At 37.2% G+C, this 27,345-nt stretch overlaps 2 protein-coding genes across 18 annotated transcripts in view; both read right to left on the reverse strand.

Annotated features, from left to right (window-relative positions):
* The window catches only part of SLC9B1 (solute carrier family 9 member B1), a 145,948-nt gene extending 140,171 nt beyond the window's left edge, over positions 1 to 5,777 (reverse strand). For 4 of the 8 annotated variants that reach the window (XM_063705451.1, XM_063705452.1, XM_063705453.1 and 1 more), the window contains exon 1: positions 5,452 to 5,777. In XM_063705451.1, the coding sequence (XP_063561521.1) occupies positions 5,452 to 5,777 (326 nt within the window). Of the gene's footprint in view, positions 1 to 727; positions 783 to 5,451 lie in introns of those variants that run through there. The other 4 variants (XM_031010098.2, XM_055385422.1, XM_031010101.2 and 1 more) reach the window with 3 other exon arrangements.
* SLC9B2 (solute carrier family 9 member B2) overlaps positions 5,073 to 27,345 on the reverse strand; it is a 58,657-nt gene continuing 36,384 nt past the window's right edge. For 3 of the 10 annotated variants that reach the window (XM_063705454.1, XM_055385427.2, XM_055385426.2), the window contains 3 exons: positions 17,570 to 17,678; positions 14,618 to 14,754; positions 10,413 to 12,461 (listed from right to left, as the gene is read on the reverse strand). In XM_063705454.1, the coding sequence (XP_063561524.1) occupies positions 12,240 to 12,461; positions 14,618 to 14,754; positions 17,570 to 17,678 (468 nt within the window). In that variant the 3' untranslated portion in view covers positions 10,413 to 12,239. Of the gene's footprint in view, positions 6,243 to 10,412; positions 12,462 to 14,617; positions 14,755 to 17,569; positions 17,679 to 27,345 lie in introns of those variants that run through there. The other 7 variants (XM_055385429.2, XM_055385428.2, XM_055385430.2 and 4 more) reach the window with 4 other exon arrangements.

Consider the following 27,345-nt stretch of genomic DNA (forward strand, 5'->3'; position numbering starts at 1 on the left):
TATTTGGTTGGAACATCTTCCCACTGAACCTCTTTGTAAATATCCATTGATTATTCTAAATAAAGCTTCCTGCAATGCACACTACATAAACTGGATGTGTTTTTCCCCTTTTGAATTCTCACATCGTTATGTTATTTGCTCTACCATCCTTACCTCTCTGGTGTCCTTTCTTTGTCTTTGTTAGTGGTTTCTTTCCCCTATTCATCCTTTAAATATTGGGCTTCCTCAGAATTCTTCTCCATGCCCTATTCTCTTCTCACTCTATATACATTTCTCAACATCTATTCTACTATTATGGCTACAATTCTAACTAATATGCTGAGCAATTTGAACTAGAAAAGCTCTCAAGATTCTATTTAGTATATCTAATTACTTATTGAATATCTCTAGTTGTCTTACAAGCATCTTAAGTTAGTATATGCACAAACTCAAGATCTTTCCCCACCAAAGTTATTCCTTCTCTGGATAATTTCCTATCTCAGAGAATGAAGCCACCATCGACCTATTTGCTCAAAATAGAAACCATCAATTATTGGATTTTAAATACATACTAAATATTCTTTGCATTGTAAGAGGCCACCAACCAGCCAATACTTTCTACCCAGTGACTTTTTCTTTGATATCACTTTGCATACAATAGAGTGTAAAAAGCAAAGAGACAAACTAATATAGTGGAAAATATGGGACTTAGAGTCAGAACACTGTGATTAATAATTCTGCCACTTACTAGGTATATGTCCTTGGTCAAGACCTTTAACCTCTCTGAGTCTCAATTTCCTCATCTGAAAAAGGCCGTTAGGAGAATGAAATGAGATGAAGAGAAAATAAAAGCATAAAATGTAAAAGGTTATCCAAAATGATGTCTATTATTATTATTGTTATTAAAGTCAATGCAGATCAAGTCTCCTTATGACTGGTTATCCCAGCTCTGTAAGGCTACAAGATTTTCAAAGTTCATTCTTCATCTTCCCTTTACCATCCAAGAGATAATCTTTTGTACTTTAATAAACACATATTGATGGAAATGGTTAAAAATCACAAAGAAAAACAAGCCCAAAATTGAATAAGTATACATTAATGTATGAAAGGGACAAGACAAAAGTACCAGCCTATGACAGTTTATAATTTGAATGTATGGACCAAAAAAAAAAAAAAAATCAGGCCACAATTTTTTTTAATGTTGACCAGAAGGGTAGGTAGGTGGCACAAAAGAGTAATGCTGTGAACTGTTTCACAGTAAAATGGTAACCCATTGACCTAGAAAGTCAAGATATCTGGGCTCAAATACTAATTTAGCTACTAATTCAACCACTAATACCCAGGTGGTCTACCCACCCAACACTCTAGTCTTTCAGTTCCTTGATCTCCTTAGCTCCTATTGTCTTTTTCTTTCACTGTATCTCAGCCACTCACTCACAGGGCCACAAATCTCAAATGGCCACTCAACTTTGCCCAGCTGTGCTATTATTCTGATTGCTTTCCATCCTCCAAATGACTATTTTGTATCTTATCTTCTCCCCTTAAACCTCCTACCCAAATATTCCTCCTCACTCTTTACTGATCTTGCATCATACCTTATCTTCATTGAGAAAAAGTATCAGTATCAGGCCGAAGGTCTCATCTCTGACCACTGAATCTACCCATCTATCTGCATCTCTACCCATACTTGCTGTCTTTCTTCTTACTAGAAATTATATGTTCATGTGGTTGGGTGCGGTGGCTCACACCTGTAATTCCAGCACTGTGGGAGGCCAAGGCAGGTGAATCACCTGAGGTTAGGAGTTCAAGACCAGCCTGGCCATGGTAAAACCCTATCTCTACCAAAAATACAAAAAATTAGCCAGGCATGGTGTGTTGGTGCGTGCCTGTAATCCCAGCTACTCAGGAAGCTGAGGCAGGAGAATCGCTTGAACCCAGGAGGCAGAGGTTGCAGTGAGCTGAGATTGCTCCATTGCACTGTAGCCTGGACAACAAGAGCCAAACTCTGTTTCAAAAAAAAAAAAAAAAGGAAATTATATGTTTATATGTTCATGTTCCTACCTAAGGCCAATACTTCTATATATTCCCTGGATTCCATACCCTCTCATTTTCTCAAAGACTTCACTCCTAAAATATACACACTGTCTCTTATACCATCATTTCCACCCCCCTCTATTGGATTATTCTCAGTCTAAATATGCTTAAGTGTCCTTATCTTTAAGAACCCTTCTTTGACCATACATATTTCTCTATTACCTCCATTTCTTGGCTTTCTTTTATAGTAAAACATCTTGAGATGTCTATAGTACTACGTCAATTTCTGCCCAGCCAGCAGTACTATGTCAATTTCTTGACACCACATTTTCTCTTTATTGTACTAGTCAAGGCATATAACTACTTAATGTTTCCAAAACCCAATGCACAGATCTCTTTATTTTACTTGACTTCTAAGCATGATTCAGTACTATTGGCCATGTTTTGTAGTCTTGGCTTTTTTTTTTTTTTTTAATTGAGATGGGGTTTCTCCATGTTGGTCAGGCTGCTCTGGAACTCCCGTCCTCAGGTGATCCACCCACCTTAGCCTCCCAAAGTACTGGGATTACAGGCATGAGCCACCATGCCCGGCCAGTCTTGGCTTTTATGTCACTGCACTCTTCAGATTTGCTTCCTACTTCATTGGCTATTCTTCCATCTCTTTTGTTGGCTTCTTTTCCTCTGCTTTACACTAGTCACTGCAATGTTATCGGTGAGCACACTTGCCCTAGGTAGTTTTCCATATGCTGGTGACTCCCAGCTTTGCATCTTTGGTTCCTTGCACTCTGCACAGAGCTGAAGACTCAACTTACCTTTGATTTCTAATAAGAATGTAAAAATTAAGGTAAGCAAAATAAAACTCCCCCCTCCCACCGCCCTGGCTGCTCCTTTTTCTTCCTTAGTCTTTTCCATTTGGTAAATGGCACAATCATCCACACAAGCTCAAGACAAAAATTTAGGGGCTAGAGGTGACTCCTTTTTCATCACCTCTATATTCAAAACATCACAAAATCTGTAGGCTCTGCCCCCAAAATAGAGCTCACATACATCTACTTCTCTGCTATTTTATCCCAAACTTGTCATTCCTCTTTGGATTTCTGCAATTATCTTCTGCTATAGATCTTGCTCCCCACCCACTATGATTCAGTCATCACATAATAGGCAGAGCAAACCTTTTTACAATGTAAATCAGATCCTATCACTCCCTCCAACTCACTACTGGTTTCTCTTTACACTTTAAATAAATTCCAAACTTATTCCATGGGTAGATTTCCATGGCCTATTCAAAGCCTTACATGATTTGGCCCCTACCTATCCCTCCAGGCTCATCCTGTACCACTTTCTCTACATTTTAGCTTCAGTGGTCTTTATGATGTTCCTGGAAGGAGCTAAGTTCTTTCCTTCCTTAGGGCTCTTGCAATTGGAGTTGCCTTTACCTGTAGTGCGCTGATCCCAAATATTTCCATGGTTGGTTTTTAAAAATATCACTAAGCAATCAATCTAAACTAACCCCTCCCCCAGTCTTAAGGAAGACCTTTACACTGTTTTACTTCTTCACTGTGCTTACTATTATCCAAAATTCCTTGCTCATATAGTTTACCTATTTTCTATCTTCCACTCACTAGAATTTAAACTTCGTAAGAACAGCGATCTTGCTAGTCTTTCTTACCATTGTATTCACAATGCCTAAAACAACGCCTGACAAAGTAGGATATTCTTTAAAAAATACTTAATGAATGCCTTTCCCTAAGCAAGTCACTTGACTTCTCTACTTAACTCACACTGGTGAGTTTACTACTGCTAGACTAAGCTCTGGATCCAGGAAAAACAAAAGTGGCTAAGGTATGGCTTCTTCAGAAGCTCATCCATTCATTCCCTCAAAAAATATTTATTGAACATATATTACACTATGTTCCAGGTACTATTCAATCTCAGTGTTTAGTAAACACCACAGTAACATGGGATTTGGTTAACCAACAGAAGTGTTTAAACAGGATGAGTACAAAAATAAGTACAAAATGAGAAGTACTATAAAAACGATACTTTATATGTTACAACTACAGCACCCACCTATTTCCTTGTGTCTAGTAATTGGCAGGACCTTATGACAAGAGCCAACTGAAAAACAGCAGTATAAATTCTGGTACTCTAAAAGCCCAGACTTCACCACTGTGCAATATATCCACACAACAGAACTGAACTTGTACTAACTAAATCTGTATAGAATTTTAAAAAGTAAGTTAAAAAAAATTCTGGTACTCACAGAGGACAATACCTATGAATGCCCTTTTCATAGGCACACAGTGATTAAAATATTTGGGGCATGAATTCTCTAGGGGTGACAATAATAAGTGTCATTTTTCATGCTTCTGTTGCACACATAATTATATTTATCTCTAAGGAAAATCAGAGAGTGGGGTGTGGCCTCCCTCAGTGCCACCTGGGCCAATTGTCTCCCCACATCACCAAATCTGTTATTTCACAGGCTCTAGGACACCCATAGAGGGGAGTGAGGGACCTGGTATGGTCCCGTGAAGAGCTCTTGTAACACTACTGATTGATGTGACAGACACAGTATGTGTGCAACTTTCCTTTTTCCTTCAAAAGCACCGGTCTAAAGCAGGGATCCCCAACCCCTGGGCAGCAGACAGGTACAGGTTTGTGGCCTATTAGGAACAGGCCACACAGCAGGTGAGCAGGGCTAGAGGATTATGCCTGAGCTCCACCTCCTGTCAGATCAGCAAAGGCATTAGATTCTCATAGGAGCACAGACCTGATTATGAACTGCGCATGTGAGGGATCTAAATTGCGCCTTCTCATGAGAATCTAATGCCTGATGATCTGAGATAGAAGAGTGTCATCCCATCCTGCCCCGCACCCCAAACTGTCTTCCATGAAACTGATCCCTGGTGCCAAAAAGGTTGGGGACTGCTGGAAGTGCCTGTCCCCTGGGTTAAAGCCAAGAGGGGTAAACAGGATTAAGGGGCGTGGAGGTGGGTGGGTGGGGGAAGAGAGCTTTCTCAGGATCGGCAACCAATCCCAGAATCTCCAGTCGCAGGAGCATGTATGTGAAGGTTTATTTGCAGGGATCCACCGTTTGTAAAATAAATAGTACACGCTTAATAAAATTAATTTTGCAGTCAATCTTAACTGACAGATCTCTTCTTTCTTACTGGCGAGTATTTGTAAAATAAGAAAAACAGGAGGAAAAGAGAACAAACAGAGATGTGGGATGACAGAGTAAGGAAAGGAGTCACGGAGAGGAGAGACAATGTCTGTGGCTGTTTCCTCAGGGTCTGGGAGAAGAGCCCAAGAATCCCATTGAACTGAGGGGGAGGAAAGGCCCTCCTGGGGCCTACCGCAAGGAAACGATCGCGGGAGACCCGGGACTAGCGCCAAAGGGCTTGGAAGGGCGGAGTTAAGAAAAATGGGCCGTACCTACAACTTCTTTCGCAGCCCTCGCTGGCCCGGGAGCGGCCCAGGAGCCCTGTAACCGTTGCGTAAGCCACGCGCCACCCAGGTGGGCAGGGTGGTGACGCGAAAGCCCGGATAGACTTCCGCGCAGGGGCGGGGCGGGGCGAGGAGGCGGCAGCGCGTTTAAGTGACGTCTTGGCTGTCCGCGCCGGCAGAGGCGAGGGTTGTGGGGCTTGTGGGACTGTCTGGTGTGTTTTCTGTCTATTGAACCCTTTCCTTTCGACGTCTCTTCTGAATATTGGCTCATCGGGTTGTAGAAATCCAGGGACAGAGTTGACATCACTGGGCATTTTAGCCAAAAAGCAGTGCTCGGGACTGCATGTGCCAGAAGTAAACTTGTCAAAACTCAGATTGTGTTTCCCCTAAAGTCAGCTTAAAGTGCAATGGTAGAAGAGCACGGTCTCTCCCCAAGAAAGGCTGAGCTTAAACTGCAGCGCTGTCACTTGCTAGCTATGGGACCTAGGCAAATACATCGTCTCCCTGAGGTTGTCTTCTCATCTGTAAAGGACGCTGTGGTGGTGGTGTGAGAATAAACGAGACATGGCAAGTGTCTGGAACAAAGACGCTGTGTACAAAGTAAACACTTAATATATTGTTATCAGTATAAAACCTTTGTGAGTTTTTTTTTTTTTTCCGCATGAAATCTTATGTGGAAAGTTGTATGTGAAAGAAATGAAAGCGGAGCTGCGTTGATGGTGGGCCCTGAAGCTTTGGCCTTTCAGTCCCAAAGTTTCCAGTAATAGAATCCGCGCTTCCTATAAAAGACAAAAACAACTGTTATTGGAGAAAGTGTAAACTTCTTAGAAAGACAAACTGCCCTTTCCTATCTAATGTTTCTCCTGACACTCAAAACAATGTTTACTCTTGAACACTGTATTCCTTTTTGCCTCAGTGCGTTCTGTAAAGTTAATTCCTCTACCGGAGTGTTCTTTTTCTTAGTCATCATCTAAGATCTGATTCAAATTACCGTTCCTTCTTGGGTAACTTAAATACGAAATTATCTTTTGATTGGTTTTGTTGACGTTGTTGAGACAGGGTCTCACTCTATTACCCCGGCTGGAGTGCAGTGCGATCTAGGCTCCCTGCAGCCTCCTCCTCCTTGGTTCAAGCGATCCTCCTGCCTCCTGAGTAGCTGGGACTACAGGTGGGCGCCACCACCCCCGGCTAATTTTTGTATTTTTAGTAGAGAGGAGTTTCACATGTTGCCCAGGAGGACTTGAACTCCTGGACTTAAGTGATCTGCCCGCCTTGGCTTCCCACAGTACTGGGATTACAAGCGTGAGCCACCACAGCCCTGCCCTTTTTATTGTTTTTAACACCTTCCCTCCTTCAACGTGTTACAGACATCTCAGCAAGGATTTATTTTTCTTCCTCGTTTCAGGAGAGTAGACAGGGTTTCATGATTATAGGGTTAAGGAAATGTTTTGTACTCATGAAAAGGAAATGTTTTGTACTCACAGGAAAAGCAAGTAGATCCCTAAAGATAATGGGAGTTGGGACAAATGGTAAACCTGGGAAGGAAGACCTTTGCTAGGAGTCTGTTTGCCTCCAAGGCACTACTCTTATGCTCTAGAAGGAATGGGCTCCTGGAGAGGTAAGTGCTTTAGGGTCCATGTAAGGAAGATGGAGGGCACATCAACAAATGGAGTTTTGGAATTCTCACCAGGCCAGAGGGCTCAGGCTGGATTTGAGTCAGTCAACAATAAATATAATATTACGTACTCCCCAAATGCCATGAAGCAATTCCCACTTGTTACAGAGAGGTACATAAATGATTCATATAAAAATATAATGTTCTGAGACATTAAAAAAATACAGTGGTTCTTTGGGAGACAATATAATGAAAATTTACTAATAAAAAACATTTAAATAATCATCTGATAACCTTTCTTATAAAAATTAAGTGTTTTAAAAATAAGTAAATTGATTATATTTGCAACAAAGTCATGGAAAGCAAAAGCTTTTGAGGAATAAGGAGAATCTTAACTGAGAGCAATTTTTTAAAACTATATATGACATGATAAAAAAAGTTTTAACACTTTCTACATAAATAGTTTCATACTTCTGAAAGTACTTCAATAAAAATAAATATTTAGCCAATGATCTATTTAGTATGATTTCAGTGCCAACTTTCTTTTCTAGTCTTATCTCTAATTCTCTTCATCAATCTCAAGTGCCAATCACTTTCTATGCTCCAGGCTTTACTGTTTTCAAAACTTTGCTAATATGCCAGCCTCCCACACTAGTTGTTCCCATCTTCACCTTACTCCCTAATGTTACCCCATCCATCCAGATCCTCTCCATTTTTGAAGGTCTAGTTCAAGTATCAGCTCCTCTAAGATTTCCTCAACTTCTACACTAAAAACACTTTTGAATTATTCACTTGGATTATAGCTATTTGTACATGTCTTATTTCCTTCTAAGGTTCTTAAAGGCAAGTATCATGTCTTATTCATATTTGTATTCCTCACATTGTCAATTTTCCACTAGAATCAAGTTCTATTGAAAACCAAGCCCTTGAATATCTTGTTCATCACTGTATTCCCTAGTATCTAGCACAAGACCTGGCACACAGTAGGCATGTTATAATATATTCTGAGTGAGGGAGTAAATGGATTTTAAAACAAACTCCATGAAGGCAGGGATTTGTCTGTTTTATTCATTGCAAAATGAATATCTGAATATAAACATGAAGGCTTAGCATTCATTATATACAAAAAAATTCTTCAATCTACATAGCATCATAAAAGCCAAATATGAAATACTTATGTTGCCTTTCACCCAACAAATTCAGTTGATGATATATCTTTCTGAAAATAATACATCCCCCAAAACTGCAGTACAATTTTAAAGAAAAATAAAATACATGTTTATATTAGTTTCAGTTTTCTTGTTTGTATTTTTCTGTGTTCTAATTTTTTTGCAATGAAAATGTGTTACTTTATAATCAGAAAAAAATACTATTTTTAAAGAATGTAGTGGATGAGATCATTTGCAAATGTTTACCTGAGGAAATTTTGAGGACATCAAGATCAATCAAGGTGATTGGGAGTTAATACCAGACAGAAATATACTGTCCTTGGAAATATGACACTTCTTTCAGGGACTGAATTATGTCCTTCCCCACAAATTCATATGTTGAAGCCTTAACTTCCAATGTAATGTATTTGGATATGAGGATTTAGGAAGGCAATTAGATTTGGATGAGGTCACGAGGGTAGGGCCCTCATGCTGTGATTAGAGTACCCTTATAAGAAGAGACACCAGAGAGCTTGCTTGCTCTCTCTCGGCATCAAGTGATGACACATGAGTGAGAGGGTGAGAAGGTGGCCATTGGCAAGCCAGGGAGAGAGACTTCACCAGAGCCCAACAATGCTGGCATCCTGATCTCGAACTTCCAACCTTTAATAGAAGTAAGTTTCTGTTGTGTAAGCCACCCAGTGTATGGTATTTTGTTATAGCAGCCCAAGCTGACTAAGATAGACTAAGCGGACTAAGATCCGAACTGTCGTGTGGCAAGTAGTTTTCTGATATTGAGAGAGGATCCTCTTCCTCTCAGATTTAGTCAATAAATGTTTATTAAATGTCTACTGTGTTCCATGCCCTGTGAAAAATGCTGAGGATTCAAGGATAATTAAGACAAGGTTCCTACCCATAGGGAGCTGATTTAATAAGAGACAAACATGTAAATAAAGTGAAAAAAAGTGTTACATGTGCTCTGACATAAGTATGTATAAGGGACCCAAAAGTTAGAGTAATTGTTTCTATCTGTGGTCTACGTGGGGATAGGTTGAGTTGGTCAGTACTCAATCAGGTTAACCCTAAGTTCACCAACCAAGTCAAGAGATGTGGCTTTCAATGTGGTGACAAACCCCGGCCTTCACATGGTGAGCCCTGCTGAATGGTCAGCCTCTGTCATTCTTGACCTCACCATCTCCATGATATATAACAGCAACATAGTCTTATAGCAATTAATAAATTCCTACAAAGAGCTTCCAGGAATAGGCACAAATTTCAGAGATCCAATAGAGGAAGTCAAAAAGCCAGCACTGGGCAGTCACAGAGATTTAGATGGTGGCTACCCTCTTAGAGGTAGAAAAGAGTTTGCTGCATGACCTCAAAATGAAACAGGTATTGGCAGTGGCTTCAGGTGCCCTTCAATCATTTCTGTACTCTGTGGACTTCCATTTCTAATTTTCCTAGGGGCCCTAAACATATTCAATAGCATTCTGATTTAGTTATACTAACTGTATTATGTATAAGTTAATAAATATTCCAAGCCTGTTACTTGGAGAAAATGCCACTGATGACCTGGGAAACAGCATGAAGTGTAACACTTTTTGGTCTTACATCCCTTTTGCTGGCTAAGTCCTAATCTTCCCTCAGCCAATGCCCTACTTTCTCTGGGAAACTGTGCCTAAACTCCACCACCCTTGGATTGATTGAGTGCTCTTGCCATGAGCTCCCTAGCAGCCCTGTAGTTCCTGCATAATAGCACTTATCATATTGTTTTGCAATGTCTTGTTTAATTGTCTGTCGTCTCTATTGGACTGTTAAATCCTTAAGGACAGGGACAATATTATTCTTGATGATGTGCCTGGATCTCAAAAGCTTTCAGTAAGTATTTTTTGGATGCATCTACTTTTAGAGCCTGCAAAAAATAGAGGACCAGATGATCATTAAGTTTATGGTGCTCCCAGCAAAGTGCACCTAACCAATGAAGTTCAGTTCAAAACACTTATCTGACCTTTGGTATAAATTAATCAAGTCCAAATCAAGAGCATAAACATTAAAGGAATACAGCACCATAGGGTAACCAAAGCGAAGTTGACATAAAATTGAAGGCTATTTAGAAGAAGTGAATATTAAACTAGTTTTGAATAGAGGTGAAACCCATGGTGGATAGGGCTCGAACAGAAGTCTAATGAAGAGAGGAATGGACAGGCTTTATTTATGCAGATCAGCTTCGTGGGATTAGGATATTCATAATTCATTCATCTAATACATATTTAATATCTACTTCAAGATTAAAATGAACTTTGAATTCTAGGTCGAGGAGTTTAGATAGGATATGACAAGTATATAATAAACACTTCAGGTACACAGATAACACGATAAAAACTGTAAACTGTATGTGAATGTGATTATTTCAGTAACTACACAGAAGATGACCTAGAGTGAAGAGGAACTTATGAGTGATACACAAAAGCAGAGATGGCCTGTTACAAAGTAGGATAAAATATGACCTATGCAGGTAAGTCTTTCTTCTAATATTTTCTCTGCTGGCAAGTCACAATTTCTGAAATCCCTGCCATAGAAGTCACTCTTTTGGTTTAAGGCAATGTCTTTCAAAAGCTTTTGTTTGCATGTAAGAATATGCTACTGAATGATGGCAACATTCAACACAGTGGAAGCTCTGGCCCCGAAAATCTGATGTTCCGTTCCTCCTAGGAGTATGAATGCTTAGCTAGAGACAACACTTAGCTGCCTCACAGCCAGATATGATCAATACCAATAAATGTAGGAAAAGAGATGTGTCCAACTTCCACATCACTTCCTCAAAAATAAATTGCTATACTTGCATTTTCCTTGAGAGATAGAATGGAGATATGGTACAGATCCATTTTTAACCCATTTATGCCTAGTGTTCCATTATTAGAACGCTAAGCCTGTGGGAGTTATTTATATCCGACTGCTCAAGGTCATTGCCAAGGTCTGATTTTTCACAAAAAATTTTTGCAACCTCTGGCATAAATAGGTTAAGCCATGTCCTAAGCTAGGGCATGGCAGAGCTTCAGGACAGAAAGACATTGGACTCTGAGCAGACCTCATGAGCAGAGTAACCCTGTTGGTATTAACGAACCAGCCAGTTTCATTAGACAGAAATAGAATTTTATTTTCTTTTAAGCACTGTATTTTTTATTTCTTCATTATAGCACATTACCCTAATGTAATATTCATAAGACTGGCATAGATTTGAAACTTACCTATCTCCCACCTAGAAATGGGAAGAGCCTAAAGATATGGGTCATAAGAAACAAAAAAAGGGCTGGATTAGGGCACTCCTTAGGGGAAGGTAGACTCACATGGGCCACTGAAATAAAGGAACCTGGGTGGTCAGCTAGGGGGCAGGATAAAGTTTTTTGACATCTGGAGGGGGCAAGAGGATGAACCAATGAAGATACTTCATGTACTTTAAAATTTTGGTGGGACCAATCAGTTACAGTAATTCAAAGAAAGGTAGTAAGGGAAGGAGAAATGGAGAAGAGGCAGATTATCAGGGTAAATGACGGTAAAAATTAATGAGAGACTGCATTATGATGTTTAACAACGAAAACAAAACCAAAAAAGAGGAGCCAAAACCAATTCAAGGCATCAGAGCCTGGGCAAATATGAATCAGGAAACTGTGAAAGTTAAAAGTTAGAGCAATCCTAGCTGAAGAGGATACTGAATCTGGTCTTTCCCACGTTAACTGTAAACTGTGGTAGTACATTAAAGTAGATATGTCCTTATGCAAATTAAGATGGATGATGAAGGGGTGTTTGGAAAAAAAAGGCAGAGAGATTAAGGTTGGTGATATAGATCATTACCACCCACATGGAAAGAGCAACAGCTAAAAATGCTGTTTAAAGAAACAGCTACACTTTTGGTTCTATTACATTTTAAGCTTAAACATTACATATTTCAATATGCATCTTGAAAAAAGTAGCAGCTTTCTAAACATTATGTTCAGCACTCTCTCTTTTCACCTCTAAACTTGCACAGAAGTCTCTCCTTGAACTTCTTCATCTTTATTTTGATGTTCAACTTTCTGCAGAAGCCTGGGGCCCAGTAAACCAATAAGCAGACTTCCAATTGGGGCTGTGATGAGGATGGACAAAAATGCCACTGTCAACACATCCATTCCATAGTCTTCTAATTGTTTCTCTCCATGTGACCTTGCTGTGTCCAAAGCCACAGATCCTATTGCAGCCTATAAAAGTTTAAGGGTAAAAATGGAATCATGATAAGATAAGCACATATAAAAAAAAGTGAGTTTTTTATTGTTTGCAAAAGCCAATTGCTTGTTCTTTTGCTCAGCTAAGAAAGTTGTAAGCATTAGGAGATATACCTAATGCTAAATGACGAGTTAATGGGTGCAGCACACCAACATGGCACATGTATACATATATAACAAACCTGCACGTTGTGCACATGTACCCTAAAACTTAAAGTATAATAATAATAAAATAAAAAAAAAAGAAAGTTGTTTTAGTATTCTTTCAAAGTGTATTGCAGGTTTTGTTTTGTTTTGTTTTTTTACTTTTTTACAGACAGGGTCTTGCTGTGTTGCCCAGACTGGTCTTGAACTCCTGGCCTCAAGTGATCCTCCCTCCTTAGCCTCCCAAGTGCTGGGATTACAGGTGTAAGTCACTGTGCCCAGCCCAGCTGGTTCTGATGATCTAAAAACTGCCCTTGCATGGGAACATACTGATGACTCATTTGTACCTATCTGTGTAAGGTAGGGTTACATAAATATCAGTAAAATACATTTCAAAACACAAAGCAAATCCAGACTCACAATATTAATTAAATATAACATAAAGTTCTATGTACTAAATTTTTCCTGAATAAAGATGGAAATTACTGGTCATCTCCTTTTATCTTTAGGAATTTGGAACTAAAAAATAAGATGAAAAACATGCAGTGATACCTACTGAAAACTGTTAAATTTTAAATAAATATATATTACTTTAGAGCTTAAACTCATTGTCAAACGTCATGAAACATGAAAATAGTGGACACCTTGACAACTTGAAGTTGATCTTATTAGGTATTTGGTCAACTCCTTGCCACAGAATTTGGTGAAATGTTTTATTTGGAATGCATCTGTTGGAAAACATTATGAAAATTCTCAGTTTCTTTTAGAGGCAAAATGCAATATTATCAGTGCAGATGGGAAAAATGTATTAATTAATCTGGTTATCCCTTATTCCACAGAGAACAATGTAAGCCTCTAAGACAATGAAAAAGGAAAATGTGCATCAGAAACAATGGCAGAAACTACTAGTTGCTCACAAAAACATGAATGACCCCTTTCCCTTCTATAATAGAACTCCTGGAGTTTGGCTGGTCACATTGCTGTCCAGAGACCTTTTTATAGAACTCTTAGCCATTATGTTTTAGACATTTTTGAAAGTCTGATAGGGGTGAGGGGAATTCTGGAGTAATGCCCAAGTGCAAAGTGCATAATTGAAATCTGGAATATAATTGCTGAGCATACACATCCCTCAAAGCCTCCTAAATGAAAAACACTTGATTTTAATTCCTTAATAACAGAAATTTGAATATTTAATTATAAAATAATCTGGGACAAAACAGTTAAATGTTGTTTGATGTAATTAGTCTGAAAATATACAACCAAAGATACATCACATTTGCAACAAATCATAATCTATACAGTTCTAACTTAATTAGCAATCATAGATATTCTAACAAATGCATGGTCAACAAATTCAAGCACCTATCTATAATAGCTTTATTTATCACATGTTTATTAGAATGCACAAATTTTCGGTTAAGTGATTGAGACATTTGCCAGGAAGTTCAGTGAGTTTTGAATAATTAATACCAACTAATAATCTAGGAAATCAATAAAGTGCTGAGTTGTTTTTCAATAAATTTCTCCATTACATACAAAGACTCTGGTCAAGCTCAACTGATCATCAATCATATTAACATTAAAATATCTCCAAACATTAAGGGAACCATGTTATTTCTATTTTACTCTCTTCTTGGAAGCTATTAACATGAAAAGAGTTAACAACTCTTTCCTTGGGTGACTCAGAGAGTGCTGACTGATGAAATTCAAACTCTTCTCTCCTGTTACTACTGCTTTCTAGTAGAATAGGGATTTACTGGATTTTTACTTGTACCCTGGTGATCTAAGGAAATTTAATGAGCTATCACATTTAAGGAATGAATATACCAAAAAATACAGGTTTTAAAGAATAGATTAGGATAAACTCTTTTCCTAAATCCACTTCAATTATTTATTTTCACTAAATTTAAACAAGCCCTCTTATTCAGTATTTCAAGGTGTCATGCAGAAATAGCAGTTAAAATGCTAAGCCATCCTATCCATCATACCTGAACTGTGGCCTTTGGAAGCCATGCAAAAGAAATAAATATCTTTTCTTTTAAGTTAAAACCAGCAAAACACACCATCAGAAATGTAGTCAAAATTCTTATCAATACTGCAATGCCTACGGTGGCAACACAAAGGCCTGTAAGAAATATTCAATTTTTAGAAGTAATAAAATACTAGGAGAGAAACTGCATCTCATGGTTAGTAATTCAAAACAACCATCAACAGAAATAATTTTTAAAGCACTAAAAATTACAAATACAAAAATGTTTAGGAAGAATATATAAAAACAATCAATATTAAGGATCAATCAGGCTATTTGTTTAAAATAAGGTGTTTCCCTAGATTAAAACCAGAAATTAAGCATATTTGAATTCTTATGTAGAGATTTGAATGTTATATATGTCTTATGCTTTATAGCAAGAACCATGCTTGTTCATGTGTGTAAGAAGAATTTATTAAATGATATGATTAAATGATAAGTAATAAGCTTTAAACTAAGTACTGTGTACACATAAATGTATAATGTATAGACTTTGCCTCAAAGTCAGAGAAAGACACATAAACAACCAATTCATAGACTATACAGTAAGGGAGGTATAAACAAACTAAGGGCATAAAAGAGGGAAAAACAATATTTTAACCCCAAAGTCAATAATTCTTTACAGGGTATAAGACCAGAAGTGATAGCTAAAATATTTATGAGCCAGTATGGAGGGAATTAGCCAATCAGAGCTGGCTGGGCACTGACCAATCAGAATAGACACTGGCAGTCTACCACTGTTTCACCATACTGATGTGTACTGGTCGTACAGGTCCCAATTATCCCTGGTTAACATATACAGCTACTCCATTTAGTCCTGTAGAATTCTTTGCTGATAAAGACAAGTTCATCATCATTTGCCAAACAAGGGATTGTGAGTAGTGCTGCTACATGCTACTGGACCTAAGAATGATACAGCTAAGGTGACTCCTGACTATTAGGGTGATTTTTTAAAAAGTAACATTTGTTGAGTGTTTACTCTGTGCCAAATGCTGTACTAAGCTTTAAATGTATTATTTTACTTAGTCCTTACAACCTGTGGAGTAAGTATTATTTTATAGTTGAAAAAACCAGAAGCTCAGAAAGGATAAGTACTTTTCTCAAATTCAAAGGGCTGGTAAAACATCAGATAGACATAGCGGGAGGATCTATTGTAAATCTGCCATATGGCTTTTTTATGGGAAAGTTTTGTGGTTCTTTGTTGAAAGGTATTTCTTCAAGGTTGGAAAGTATTCAAAAATATCTGTAGCCTGAAGTACAAGATAAAGAGTTGATACCATTCCCAGAAGGAAACATTGAAAGTTTGAGAAGAGGACGAGAAGGAAGTCTTAGTAGAGTTTGAAGGTTAACAGGACATACAAGTGGTGCTGTCCAATCAACAATTGGATACATTGATTTAGAGATAAATAGTTTGGAATTATACAGTTTATAGTTGATGTCACTAGTATAGATAAGGTTAGAGAAGTTATATAGAGCCAGAGGCACAAAGTTAGAAAGAAATTTGATAAAGGGCAGCATTTAAGCTACATATGGTGTAAGGAAAGGCTCAAACAGCACTGGGAAATAGGAAGTTTAAGAACTTAATATAAAGGAGTGTTAGAGGGTCAAAAGCAGCAAATGCTGCTGACAGATCAAGTAAAGCAAAGACTGGATTTAGCAATATTACCTTGGTGAGAGGTTGGCAGGTTGTGTGAGAGGCTGGCAGGTTGTGTGATAGGCAGAAGCTGGGCTAAAATGTATAGAAGAAGGAAATGGGAACTGAAGTGGAAAGGGGAATGTAGTGACCTCTTTTGAAAAGTCCGAAAAGAAGACAAGAGAGGTAGCATGGTAGAGATGGGGGGAAGTGAAATAGAGAAATTTTATATATATATAATTTTAACATATTATTTTAATATACATTATTTTAATTGTAGTAAAATACACATAACATTTACCATCTTAACCATTTTTATGTGTATAGTTAGTATCATTAAGTATATTCACACTATTATGCAACCAATCTCCAGAATTTTTTCATCTCACAGAATTTAAACTCTATACCCATTAAACAACAATTTCCCTTTACTCCCAGCCCCTGGCAAGTACCATTTATGAGTTTGACTACTCTGGATACCTCATGTAAGTGGAATCATACAAGGTTAGTCTTTTTCTGACTGGCTTATTTCACTTAGCATAATGTTCTCAAGGTTCATCCATGTTGCAGCATGTGTCAGAAGAGAAGCATTTTTTTTTTAAGATAAGAGAGATTGGAGACTAAATTCTGAAGAGAAGAAAATTGCGACATGGATATTTCAGATGTATGAGAAAAGGAAAGAATCCATATGCAAGATTCAGAAGGAGTAGCGGGAGATGGGATTCCTAGTATGGATGGAAGAATACTGTGATGGAAGGAAAGAAGGAAATAATGAGTACATATATACAAATTAATTTTTAAGTGCAGTGTTTTGAATCAACAGAGTTTTAATATGATGGCTTTTGAATGTAGGAATAAATAAAATAATTAATGAACAACAAGGCATTTCTATCCCATGGGTACAAACTATAGAACTAGCTAGTTGTCTTTAAAATTCTCGCTCCTGTTCAGGACAAGGCTAGATGAATATTCTTACCCTTGGAAAAAGAATTGTAAGGCCTGAATTTTCTGGGTAGTGGTCAGCAGTGTCACTTTCATATACAAGGAACAATATTAAATGTGTAAAATATACCGTCTTAGATGAACAAGCATTATTTTCTAACCAACTACTCTAAAAAACTTACATCATAATTAACTTTTTATATAATTGTGACAATAGTAACCACTGTACACATACCTACTGGAGATATTTCAATGAATATAAAAAGTAGACTTTATTGGTGAGTAGGCTGACCAAAAAAAGTGAATTTTAACAAAAGCACACTTTGAAATTCTTACCTACAGTTTCTGGTCTGAGAGATGCAATAGATACCTCTGCTCCAATTAGTCCAAAAAGAAGGGGCTGAAAAATGTCCCAGGCAACTGCAATTATCTTTTCAACCTCTGCCTAAAATAACAATAAAACACACACAGATTTTTATTATGTGAAGTTACAAATGCAAAGAATTTTATTAATTTGAGGTTTGAATTATTTGGCCTGAGATAAGCTTTATTTCTGTGCCATCTATAACTAAAAGGTTAGCTAGAACAGAGCAAAAAAATTGCATGAAGATCTTTCTATCACAGTTAAGATATATGAGGTGTTTTAGCATACTAAATATTGGTTTGCACATGGATATTAATAAAAAGATTCTTATAATCTTATGAGGACTCCTACTTCTGAATACATCATGTGTATGTGCATGTGTGTATACATATTGTAATATATAGTAGTGTTTTGTAGTTTAAAATTTTATGTCAACTTTCCTTCAACAATATGATTTAGAGAGCTTGCAATATTGGTACATATATCTAGATATGCCCCTATTACTGCTGCATAGTGATCTACAGTATGGAAGTATCATAGTTTATTCAATCATTTCTTTATTGACAGATCTTTAAATTGTTTCCAATTTTATCTGTACAAAAAATACTGTTTAAGGTTATCTCAAATCACGCACAAAAGTAAAATCCAGGTTTACTAAAGTGATTATCAGTGCCAATTATCACTTTATTGCCCATTATCTCCAGCTCCTCTTTCACTGTTGCTCCACAGAAAATGGAGCTGGGCCTTTAAAATATTTTTCCTTTGCCAGGTAGCACCATGTTAAACTTTGTCAGTAGAGTGTACTAAAGAGATATTGCAAGCTGAAGGTGCTTTTCTTCCTGGTTTCTGTGGCTCTTCCTAGCAAGATCTTATAGCATGCACTGGTGGCCTTAGCTCTAGGTTCCTGCATCCCAGGTGGCTTCTCCAGTATCAGGGTCCTACAGTTCACGCAACCAGCAGCACCTAGTGGCCATTACATTCCCTAGCATACCCCTGGGGCAGTTTCATAGCAGATTCTCTTGAGCAAGATGCTTCCCCATGCACCCAAGGGGATGGATCTCCTGCAAATTGGGAGGGTAGATTTTCAGCAAATTCTGCAAGCACAGCACCACAGCGACTTCTCTAGGCTCTAACAGAGTCTGGATCTCAGCCCTGCAGGCAGGAATGTGGAGGGTACAGGCTTAAGGGGATGATCTATTATAGCCATAGGTGCTATTCCCATATTCTTTAAGGATGTTTTCACATCTTACTAGCCAATACCTTGTTACTGGAATCCCTGGTGTGGTTAATAATCAACTTTTCCTATTCCAGTTACTATTTGGTTTCTCTTTCCTCATAGGACCCTAATTGATACAAGAACTAACTTTGTAACACATAATGCAAAAGACTCTAGGAAAACAGTGACATAATTGACTAGAGTAACATCGAAATGTTTTGTGGCAAAAGAAGCCATAAACCAAAAAAGTGACAAACTAGAAGAAAATATCTGTACCATGTGTAACAGAATAAGAAACATTGGCCAATCAATAGAAAAAAGACATAGATCCTAACAGAAAAATGGGCAATGAACCGAGAGAGAACATCATCATACTGAATAGGCAAAAGCTGGAAGCATTCCTTTTGAGAACCAGAATAAGACAAGGATGCCCACTTTCACCACTCCTATTTAACCGGAGTATTGGAAGTCCTAGCAAGAGCAATCAGGCAAGAGAAAGAAATAAAAGGCATCCAATTAGGAAGAGACGAAGTCAAACTATTTCTCTTCACAGATTATACTATACCTGGAAATACTATACCAAGAATAGTACAGAGATACTATACCTAGAAAACTTCATAGTCTCTGTTCAGAGGCTTCTAGATCTTATAAACAACTTCAGCAAAGTTTTAGGATAAAAAATCAATGCACAAAAATCATTATTTCTATACACGAATAACGTACAAGCTGAGAGCCAAATCAAGAACGTGATCTCATTCACAATCATCAAAAGAAGAACAAAATATCTAGGAATACAGCTAACCAGGGAGGTAAAAAATCTCTACAATGAGAATTACAAAACACTGCTGAAAGAAATCAGAGATGACCCAAATGGAAAAACATACCATGCTCATGGATAGGAAGAATCAATATTGTTAAAATGGCCATATTGTCCAAGGCTATTTACAGATTCAATGATATTCCTATCAAACTACCAATGACATTTTTCACAGAATTAGAAAAAACATTATAAAATTCATTTGGAACCAAAAAACAGCCCGAATAGCCAAAGCAATCCTAAGCAAAAGGAGCAAATCCAGGGATATCACACTACCCAACTTCAAACTATACCACAAGGCTACAGTAACTAAAACAGAGGGTACTAGTACAAAAACAGACACATAGACAAATAGAACAGGTTAGATAATCCAGAAACAAAACTGCACACCTACAACCATGTGATCTTCGATAAAGCTGACAAAAACAAGCAACTGGTAAAGGACCCCCTATTCAATAAACTGTGCTGGGATAACTGGCTAACCATATGCAGAAGATTGACGCTGGACCCCTTCCTTACACCATATACAAAAATCAATTTAAGATGAATGAAAGACTTAAATGTAAAACCGAAAACTACAAAGCCCCTAGAAGATCTAGGAAATACCATTCTGGACATTGGCCCAGGCAAAGACTTCAAGATGAAGACTCCAAAAGCAATTGTGACAAAACCAAAAATTGACAAATGGGACCTTATTAGACTAAAGAGCTCTGCACAGCAGAAGATACTATCAATGGAGTAAACAGACAACCTTTAGAACAGGAGAAAATATCTGCAAACCATGCATCTGACAAAGGTCTAATGTCCAGAATCTTTAAGAAACTCAAACAAATCAACAAGCAAGAAACAAACAACTCCTTTAAAAAATGGGCAAAGCACATGAATGGACACTTCTCAAAAGGACACATACATGTAGCCAACAAGCATATAAAAATGTTCAACATCACTAATCACTGGGGAAATGCAAATCAAAACCAAAATGAGACACCATCTCACATCAGTCAGGATGGCTATTATTATTTTTTTTTAATATTTAAAATTAACCACAATATTTGAGCTTGTGGAAGTAAACTGGGTGACCAAATGTCAAAGGAAACATAATTGTACATCTTTTGATACTTTTTAATTTTTTGAATATTTGAGCTTGTGGAAGTAAACTGCGTGACCAAATGTCAAATGAAACATAATTGTACATCTTTTGATACTTTTTAATTTTTTGAAAAAATTTATTTTAAATTCAGGGGCACATGTGCAGGTTTGTTACACAGGTAAACTTGTGTTATGGCAGTTTGTTGTACAGATTATTTCATCACTCCGGTATTAAGCCCAGTACCCATTAGTTATATCTTTCCTGATCCTCTCCCTCCTCCCACCCTCCACCCTACAATAGGCCCCAGTGTGTGTTGTTCTCCTCTATGTGTCCATGTGTTCTCATCATTTAGCTCCCACTTATAAGTGAAAACGTGGTATTTGGTTTTCTGTTGCTGTGTTAGTTTGCTAAGGATAATGGCCACCCACTCCATCTATGTCCCTGAAAAGGACATGATCTTCTTTTTTATGGCTGCATAGTATTTGATGGTGTATATATACACCACATTTTCTTTATTCAATGTATCATTAATGGGCATTTATGTTGATTTCACATCTTTACTATTGTGAATAGTGTTGCAATGAACATACTCATGAATGTGTCTTTATAACAGAATGATTTATATTCCTTTGGGTATATACCCAGTAATAGGATTGCTGAGTCAAATGCATTTCTGTCTTTAGGTGTTTGAGTAATCACCACACTGTCTTCCACAATGGTTGAATTAATTTACACTTCCACCAACAGAATGGCTATTATTAAGTCAAAAAATAACAGATGATGGTGAGGTTGTGGAGAAAAGGGAATGCTGATACACTGCTGGTGGGAATGTAAGTTAGTTCAGCCACTGTGGAAAGCAGTCTGGAGATTTCTCAAGTAATTAGAACTACCATTTGACACAGCCATTCCATTACTGGTTATATACCCAAAGGAATAGAAATCATCCTACCATTAAGACACATGCACGTGTACGTTCATTAAAGTGTTATTCACAATAGCAAAGACATGGAATCAACCTACATGCCCATCAACGGTAGACTAGATAAAGAAAATGTGGTACATATACACCATAGAATACTATGCAGATATGAAAAATGAAAAAAGCTGGAGGCATCTCACTACTTGAATTCAAACTATACTACAAGGCTACAGTAACTAAAACAGCAATCGTACTGGTACTAAGACAGACACATGAACCAAAAGAACAGGCTAGAGAACACAGAAATAAAGCTGCACCCCTACAATCATCTGATATGTCACAAAGCCAATAAGAACAAGCAATGTGGCAAGGACTCATATATACCATGTACATATATACCATGGAATACCATGCAGTCATAAAAAATAATGAAATCATGTCCTTTGCAGTGACATCGATGGAGCTGGAGGCCATGATCCTAAGCTAATTAATGCAGGAACAGAAAACCAAATACCACAGTTATCACTTATAAGTGGGAGCTAAACAATGAGTCCACAGGGACACAAAGAAGGGCATGATAAACACTGAGGCCTATTTTAAAGTGGAGAGCGGCAGGAGGGGGAGGATTGAAAATAGTATGCTGATTACCTGGGTGACAAAATTATCTGTACTCCAAGCCCTTGCAACACATCATTTATCCATGTAACAAACCTGCACATGTACCCCTTGAACCTAAAATAAAAGCTGAAAAGAAAAAAAAAAGAAACATGGGCAAAACATATGCACAACTAATTCACAGAAGAAGAGATACAAATAGTCACAAAATCTAAGACACTAAAACTGAGTAATTATGAAACACAAATTAAATTGACATGCTTTTTTTTTCCAAGGGTGAACACCACATTGGAAAAATACTAAAAGGTTTTAATAATGAAAAGTATTCATGACTTTGTAAGGAAACTCACCATTTGGCAGGACAACAAATTGATAATGCTTTTTTGGAGGGCAACTGAGCAGTACCTGTTATACTGTCTAAGAATTTACATAGAACAGATTTTCTCATAACTGAAAAGAAGCTATATTTTTGGATGACATTTCAATGCTTACAATTACACAATTTAAGGATCTGCAATATATACACCAGGTCCTCAAATAATGTCATTTCTTTCAACGTTGTTTCCTTCCAACAATGAAAAAAAAATCAATTCTTCACGTTCTCCCCATATCTGCAAGCATTTTATGTGGGTAATTTGGTTTCCTCCCAAATCCCAAAGATGTTCTCATTAGGTGAACTGATGTGTCTACATGGTCCCTATCTGAATGACTGTGGGTGTATGTGAATGCACCCTGTGATGGGATGGCATCCTGTGTAGGGTTGGTGCCTGGGATAGGCTCGGGCTTATTATCTTACTTGTTTTTATTAACCTTTCTGAAATGTATGTGTAGATTACAATTATTTCAATGTTTAATCTTCACAGTGTTTTGGTTTTTATTCAGAAGTTTGGTGATGTTTTTGTGACCAGAAATATGCCTTAGGAACTTAGCTCTTATTTATACCAATTGGCCTATGGTAAAATTGGTTTTGTTATTTGTCTTTTCACTTAAAGTTGCAGCTTCTGAGAACCTATTGACAATGCTAAAATGAGGACTTACTATTAATATATTCAGCAGTTTGACAAAGAAGGATTACAATGTTTCTTTGTATTCTTTATTTGCATTATTTCTGATGTGTTTATAGTGGGACGATTCTACTTCCATTCAGCTTACAAGTGTTGAAAGAGAGCATATGTGAGGGCATTGGTTGATTTATTTAATAGTTCTGTTTCTATAGCATGAAAAATGTTATGTTTTCATCAGATAACGAGTTAAGTTTGAACCCTCCACCACTAACTGCAAGGCACTTGCCTCTCAGCACCTCACTTTCTCATGTGTAGAACAAAAGGTTTATATTAGATAACATCTAAGATCATTTATTATGTAATGGCTAGTTCTGCCAAAACTACGATCCAGTTAACATCCTTCCACATATCTTTACATTTTACTTTTTAATTTAGTTTTTTGAGCATATTATAGCTAAAGGTAAGACTTTTTTTTTTTTGAGGCAGAATCTTGCTATGTCGCCCAGGCTGGAGTGCAGTGGTGTGATCTTGGCTCATGGCAACCTTCATCTGCTGGGTTCAAGTGAGTCTTCTGCCTCAGTTTCCCGAGTAGGCTGGGACTACAGGTGTGCACCACCACACCCGGGGAAGTTTTGTATTTTTAGTAGAGATGAGGTTTTGTCACGTTGCCTAGGCTGGTCTCAAACTCCAGAGCTCAGGCAATCTGCCTGCCTCAGCCTCCAAAGTGCTGGGATTACAGGTGTGAGCCACTGCACCCAGCCAACGTAAGACTTTAGTTGATACTCATTGTAGTAAAGAACAAGAATCAACTCTATTAATTTTAGATTACTTAGACTTTTGTTGCCATGAATAATTGTTTAAGAGAAGTCCTCAAATGTGTTTCATATACTCAGAATACAAATGAAAGTAGGACTAAAAATATTTCTAATCAAATTATTTTTTATTTCTAAACTGTAGACAAAGGCCAAAATTTGTTTTTGATTATAACACTTTAGACTAGTTGAACATCAGACATGGGCTTATATACTGCAAAACATAGAAAAACATAGAAAAGTCACAATGTATTTTCTTGCGGGTTTTTCATAATGTCCAAACTAAAATGAATTTGCCTATAAAGAAAATGGAGTCATTGAATAGGCTGTGTATAAAAGATAAGCCCAGGGTAATGAAGACTGTGTTGTCCCTTGAAAATTAAGGCCATTTGACACATTTGTATGCATCATTAGTAAGAATCTGAAAAAATATCAATTACTTTGGAGGACCAACAAAGGAGAAAGTTAAGATAAATGGAAGTTTCATCATGAGTTGGATATCTACTTAAGTTTATACTTTTTTGAAAGAACATTTTAAGATTCAGAAAATCCAAAATACCGTATCAACAAAAAAATCTGTAAAAGTCATTAGAAGCAGCACTAGATTTGACAACAGACAAAAAAAGAGAAGCAGCTTTAAAAAAAGTGAGTGCATCTGAATACAACAAACAAATGGAAAGATTAATGCTTATAAGAAGACCAAGCACAAAGTATAAAATAATATCAGAAAACTATGGACACAAACAGAATCTTATAAAATATTTTAGCTTTTCAAAGTCTAATAAGTTAACAACAATATTGCTACAGCCCTGTAGAATTTACAAGTGTGTCATTTTCATTTTCTCACATAATAGTTACAGCAATTTTTTAGATGATTATTGTATTCACTTTAGAGTTGAGAAAACTGAGTATTTGAGAAGGCAAATGACTTGCTTGGGATTATACAGCTAGAAAGTAGTAGAACTGGGATTGGCATCCCAATCTCCATATTTTAAATCTTATGCTCTTAGTATGATATCATGCTGTTCTGGAGGTAATTATAAAAATAATAAGAGTTATTATTTACTGAATGTGTTCTATGATTAAGAACTTTCCTTAGTGCTTTGTATAGGTTATTTTACCGAATCCTCCAGTCAGTGAAGTTGTCATCACTGGGAAGTTAGATAACTTGCACACGGTCAGACACACCTAGTAAAAGCTGTAGAGTTGAGACTGGCCTGAGGAGTCTGAGCTCTTGGCCCTAGGCTATCCTTTAGAATAAAGTAAGAAAAGGAATCCAAACTCAGGACTTTGGTTTGGTTCCTACAGGAATAAGAACTTTCCTGAGTACTAAATTAGAAAAGATATGGAGAGTACCTGCCACGCGACAGAGTCAATAAACATTACTTTTCCTTCCTTTCTTTGGGGAACCATTTTGATATATTCAAATGGTATATTCTTTTTTTTTTTTTTTGAGACGGAGTCTCGGTCTGTCGCCCAGGGTGGAGTGCAATGGTGTGATCTGGGCTCACTGCAACCTCCGCCTGCCAGGTTCAAGCAATTCTCTGCCTCAGCCTCCGAGTAGCTGGGACTACAGGCGCATACCACCATGCCCGGCTAATTTTTTGTATTTTTAGTAGAGATGGGGTTTCACCATGCTGGCCAGGCTGGTCTCGAATTCCTGACCTCATGATCCGCCCACTTCGGTCTCCCAAAGTGCTGGGATTACAGGTGTGAGCCACCGCACCCAGCCTCAAATGGTATATTCTTATCCTGGCTCTGCCACTTACTTTTTGTCCTTATTTTTGACCTTCGCAATATACTTAGTATTTGTAGGCCTTGGTATCCTGATTTTAAAAGTTGCTCTAATGTTTACCTTTCAAGATTATTGTTAAGAATAAATAACATATATTTCACTAACAAAGAGCTCTTCAAAAAAATTAAAACTATTATAGGAGACTGACAGATCTGACTACATGAAAATATAAAATATCTAAGTGTTAAAAGTGAACAATATAAAAAGGTACAAAGATTACTTAGACTTCTGTTGCTGGGACTAATTGTTTAACAGAAGTCCTCAAATGTATTTCATACACTCAGAATAGTAATGAAAGTAGAAGGACTAAAAAGATTTCTATATCAAATTATTTTTTATTTCTAAAGTGTAGACAAAGGCCACAATTTGTATTTTGATTATAACGCTTCAGACTAGTTGAACATCAGACATGGGCTTATATATTGCAAAACACAGAAAAACAGAAAAGTTACAACGTATCTTCTTGTGGGTTTTTCATAATGCCAAAACTAAAATGAATTTGCCTATAAACAAAATGGAGTCATTGAATAGGCTGTGTATAAAAGACAAGCCCAGGGTAATGAAGACTGTGTCATCACTTATATAGATGTGTGTATTGGGGGTGTATCTTACAGATGGATAATCAACACACATTATACTTTGGAAGATAATGAACAAAATACCTATCAAAGAAAAAGAAAAAAAATACAAGTGTCTAAATATGTGAAAAACTGTTCAATTTCACTGTTAAAGAAACACAAAATAAACAAGATGCAACTTTTTACCTATCAGTATGGCTAAAGATTAAAAGCAATAATATTTTAAGCCAGTGGTTCACAGTGTGGTCCCTAGACTGGCAGCATCAGCCTCATCTGGAAATTAATTACGTGCAAATTCTCAAGCCCCACCACAGTCTAAAATCAGAAATTTGTAGTAGGGCCCAGAACTCAAATTTAACAATCCTTCTAGGTAATTCTGCTAAAGTTTGAGAAAACTATTCTAAGGTGAAGTTGTAATGAGACAGGTACTTCATATTTTACTGGTAGAAAAGTAAATGGATAGAACTCTAGGAAGCAGGTTGGTAATATGTGTCAAAAACCTCAAAATGTTCATATTATTTCACCCCCAAATTTTACTGTTAGGAATATTCCTTAAGGAAGTGATCAATTTCTGATCATTTCAGCATAATTTAAAATAGCAGAGACTGGAAATAACCTTATAACTATATATAAAGGAATGGGTAAAAAAACCAAAAACCCAACTGTGGTGCATCCATGTGTGTAGATAAAGAGATTCACATAGGGGAGTTACTAGAGGTAAATATTTTTAAAAATGTTAATAGTTATCTTTCTGGTTGTGGGGTTACACTGACCTACTACATAGCAGGGCTACAGGAAATGTAAACAAAGGGAACAATGGTTTGGTTTATAAGAATCATTTATAGATAACCACATTATAGTTTCTCTGAATAACAGTGTAATCGGAAGTGATCAAAGTTTCC

The sequence above is a fragment of the Gorilla gorilla genome, chromosome 3 (genome assembly GCF_029281585.2).
Source record: "Gorilla gorilla gorilla isolate KB3781 chromosome 3, NHGRI_mGorGor1-v2.1_pri, whole genome shotgun sequence".
Lineage (NCBI taxonomy): Eukaryota > Metazoa > Chordata > Mammalia > Primates > Hominidae > Gorilla > Gorilla gorilla.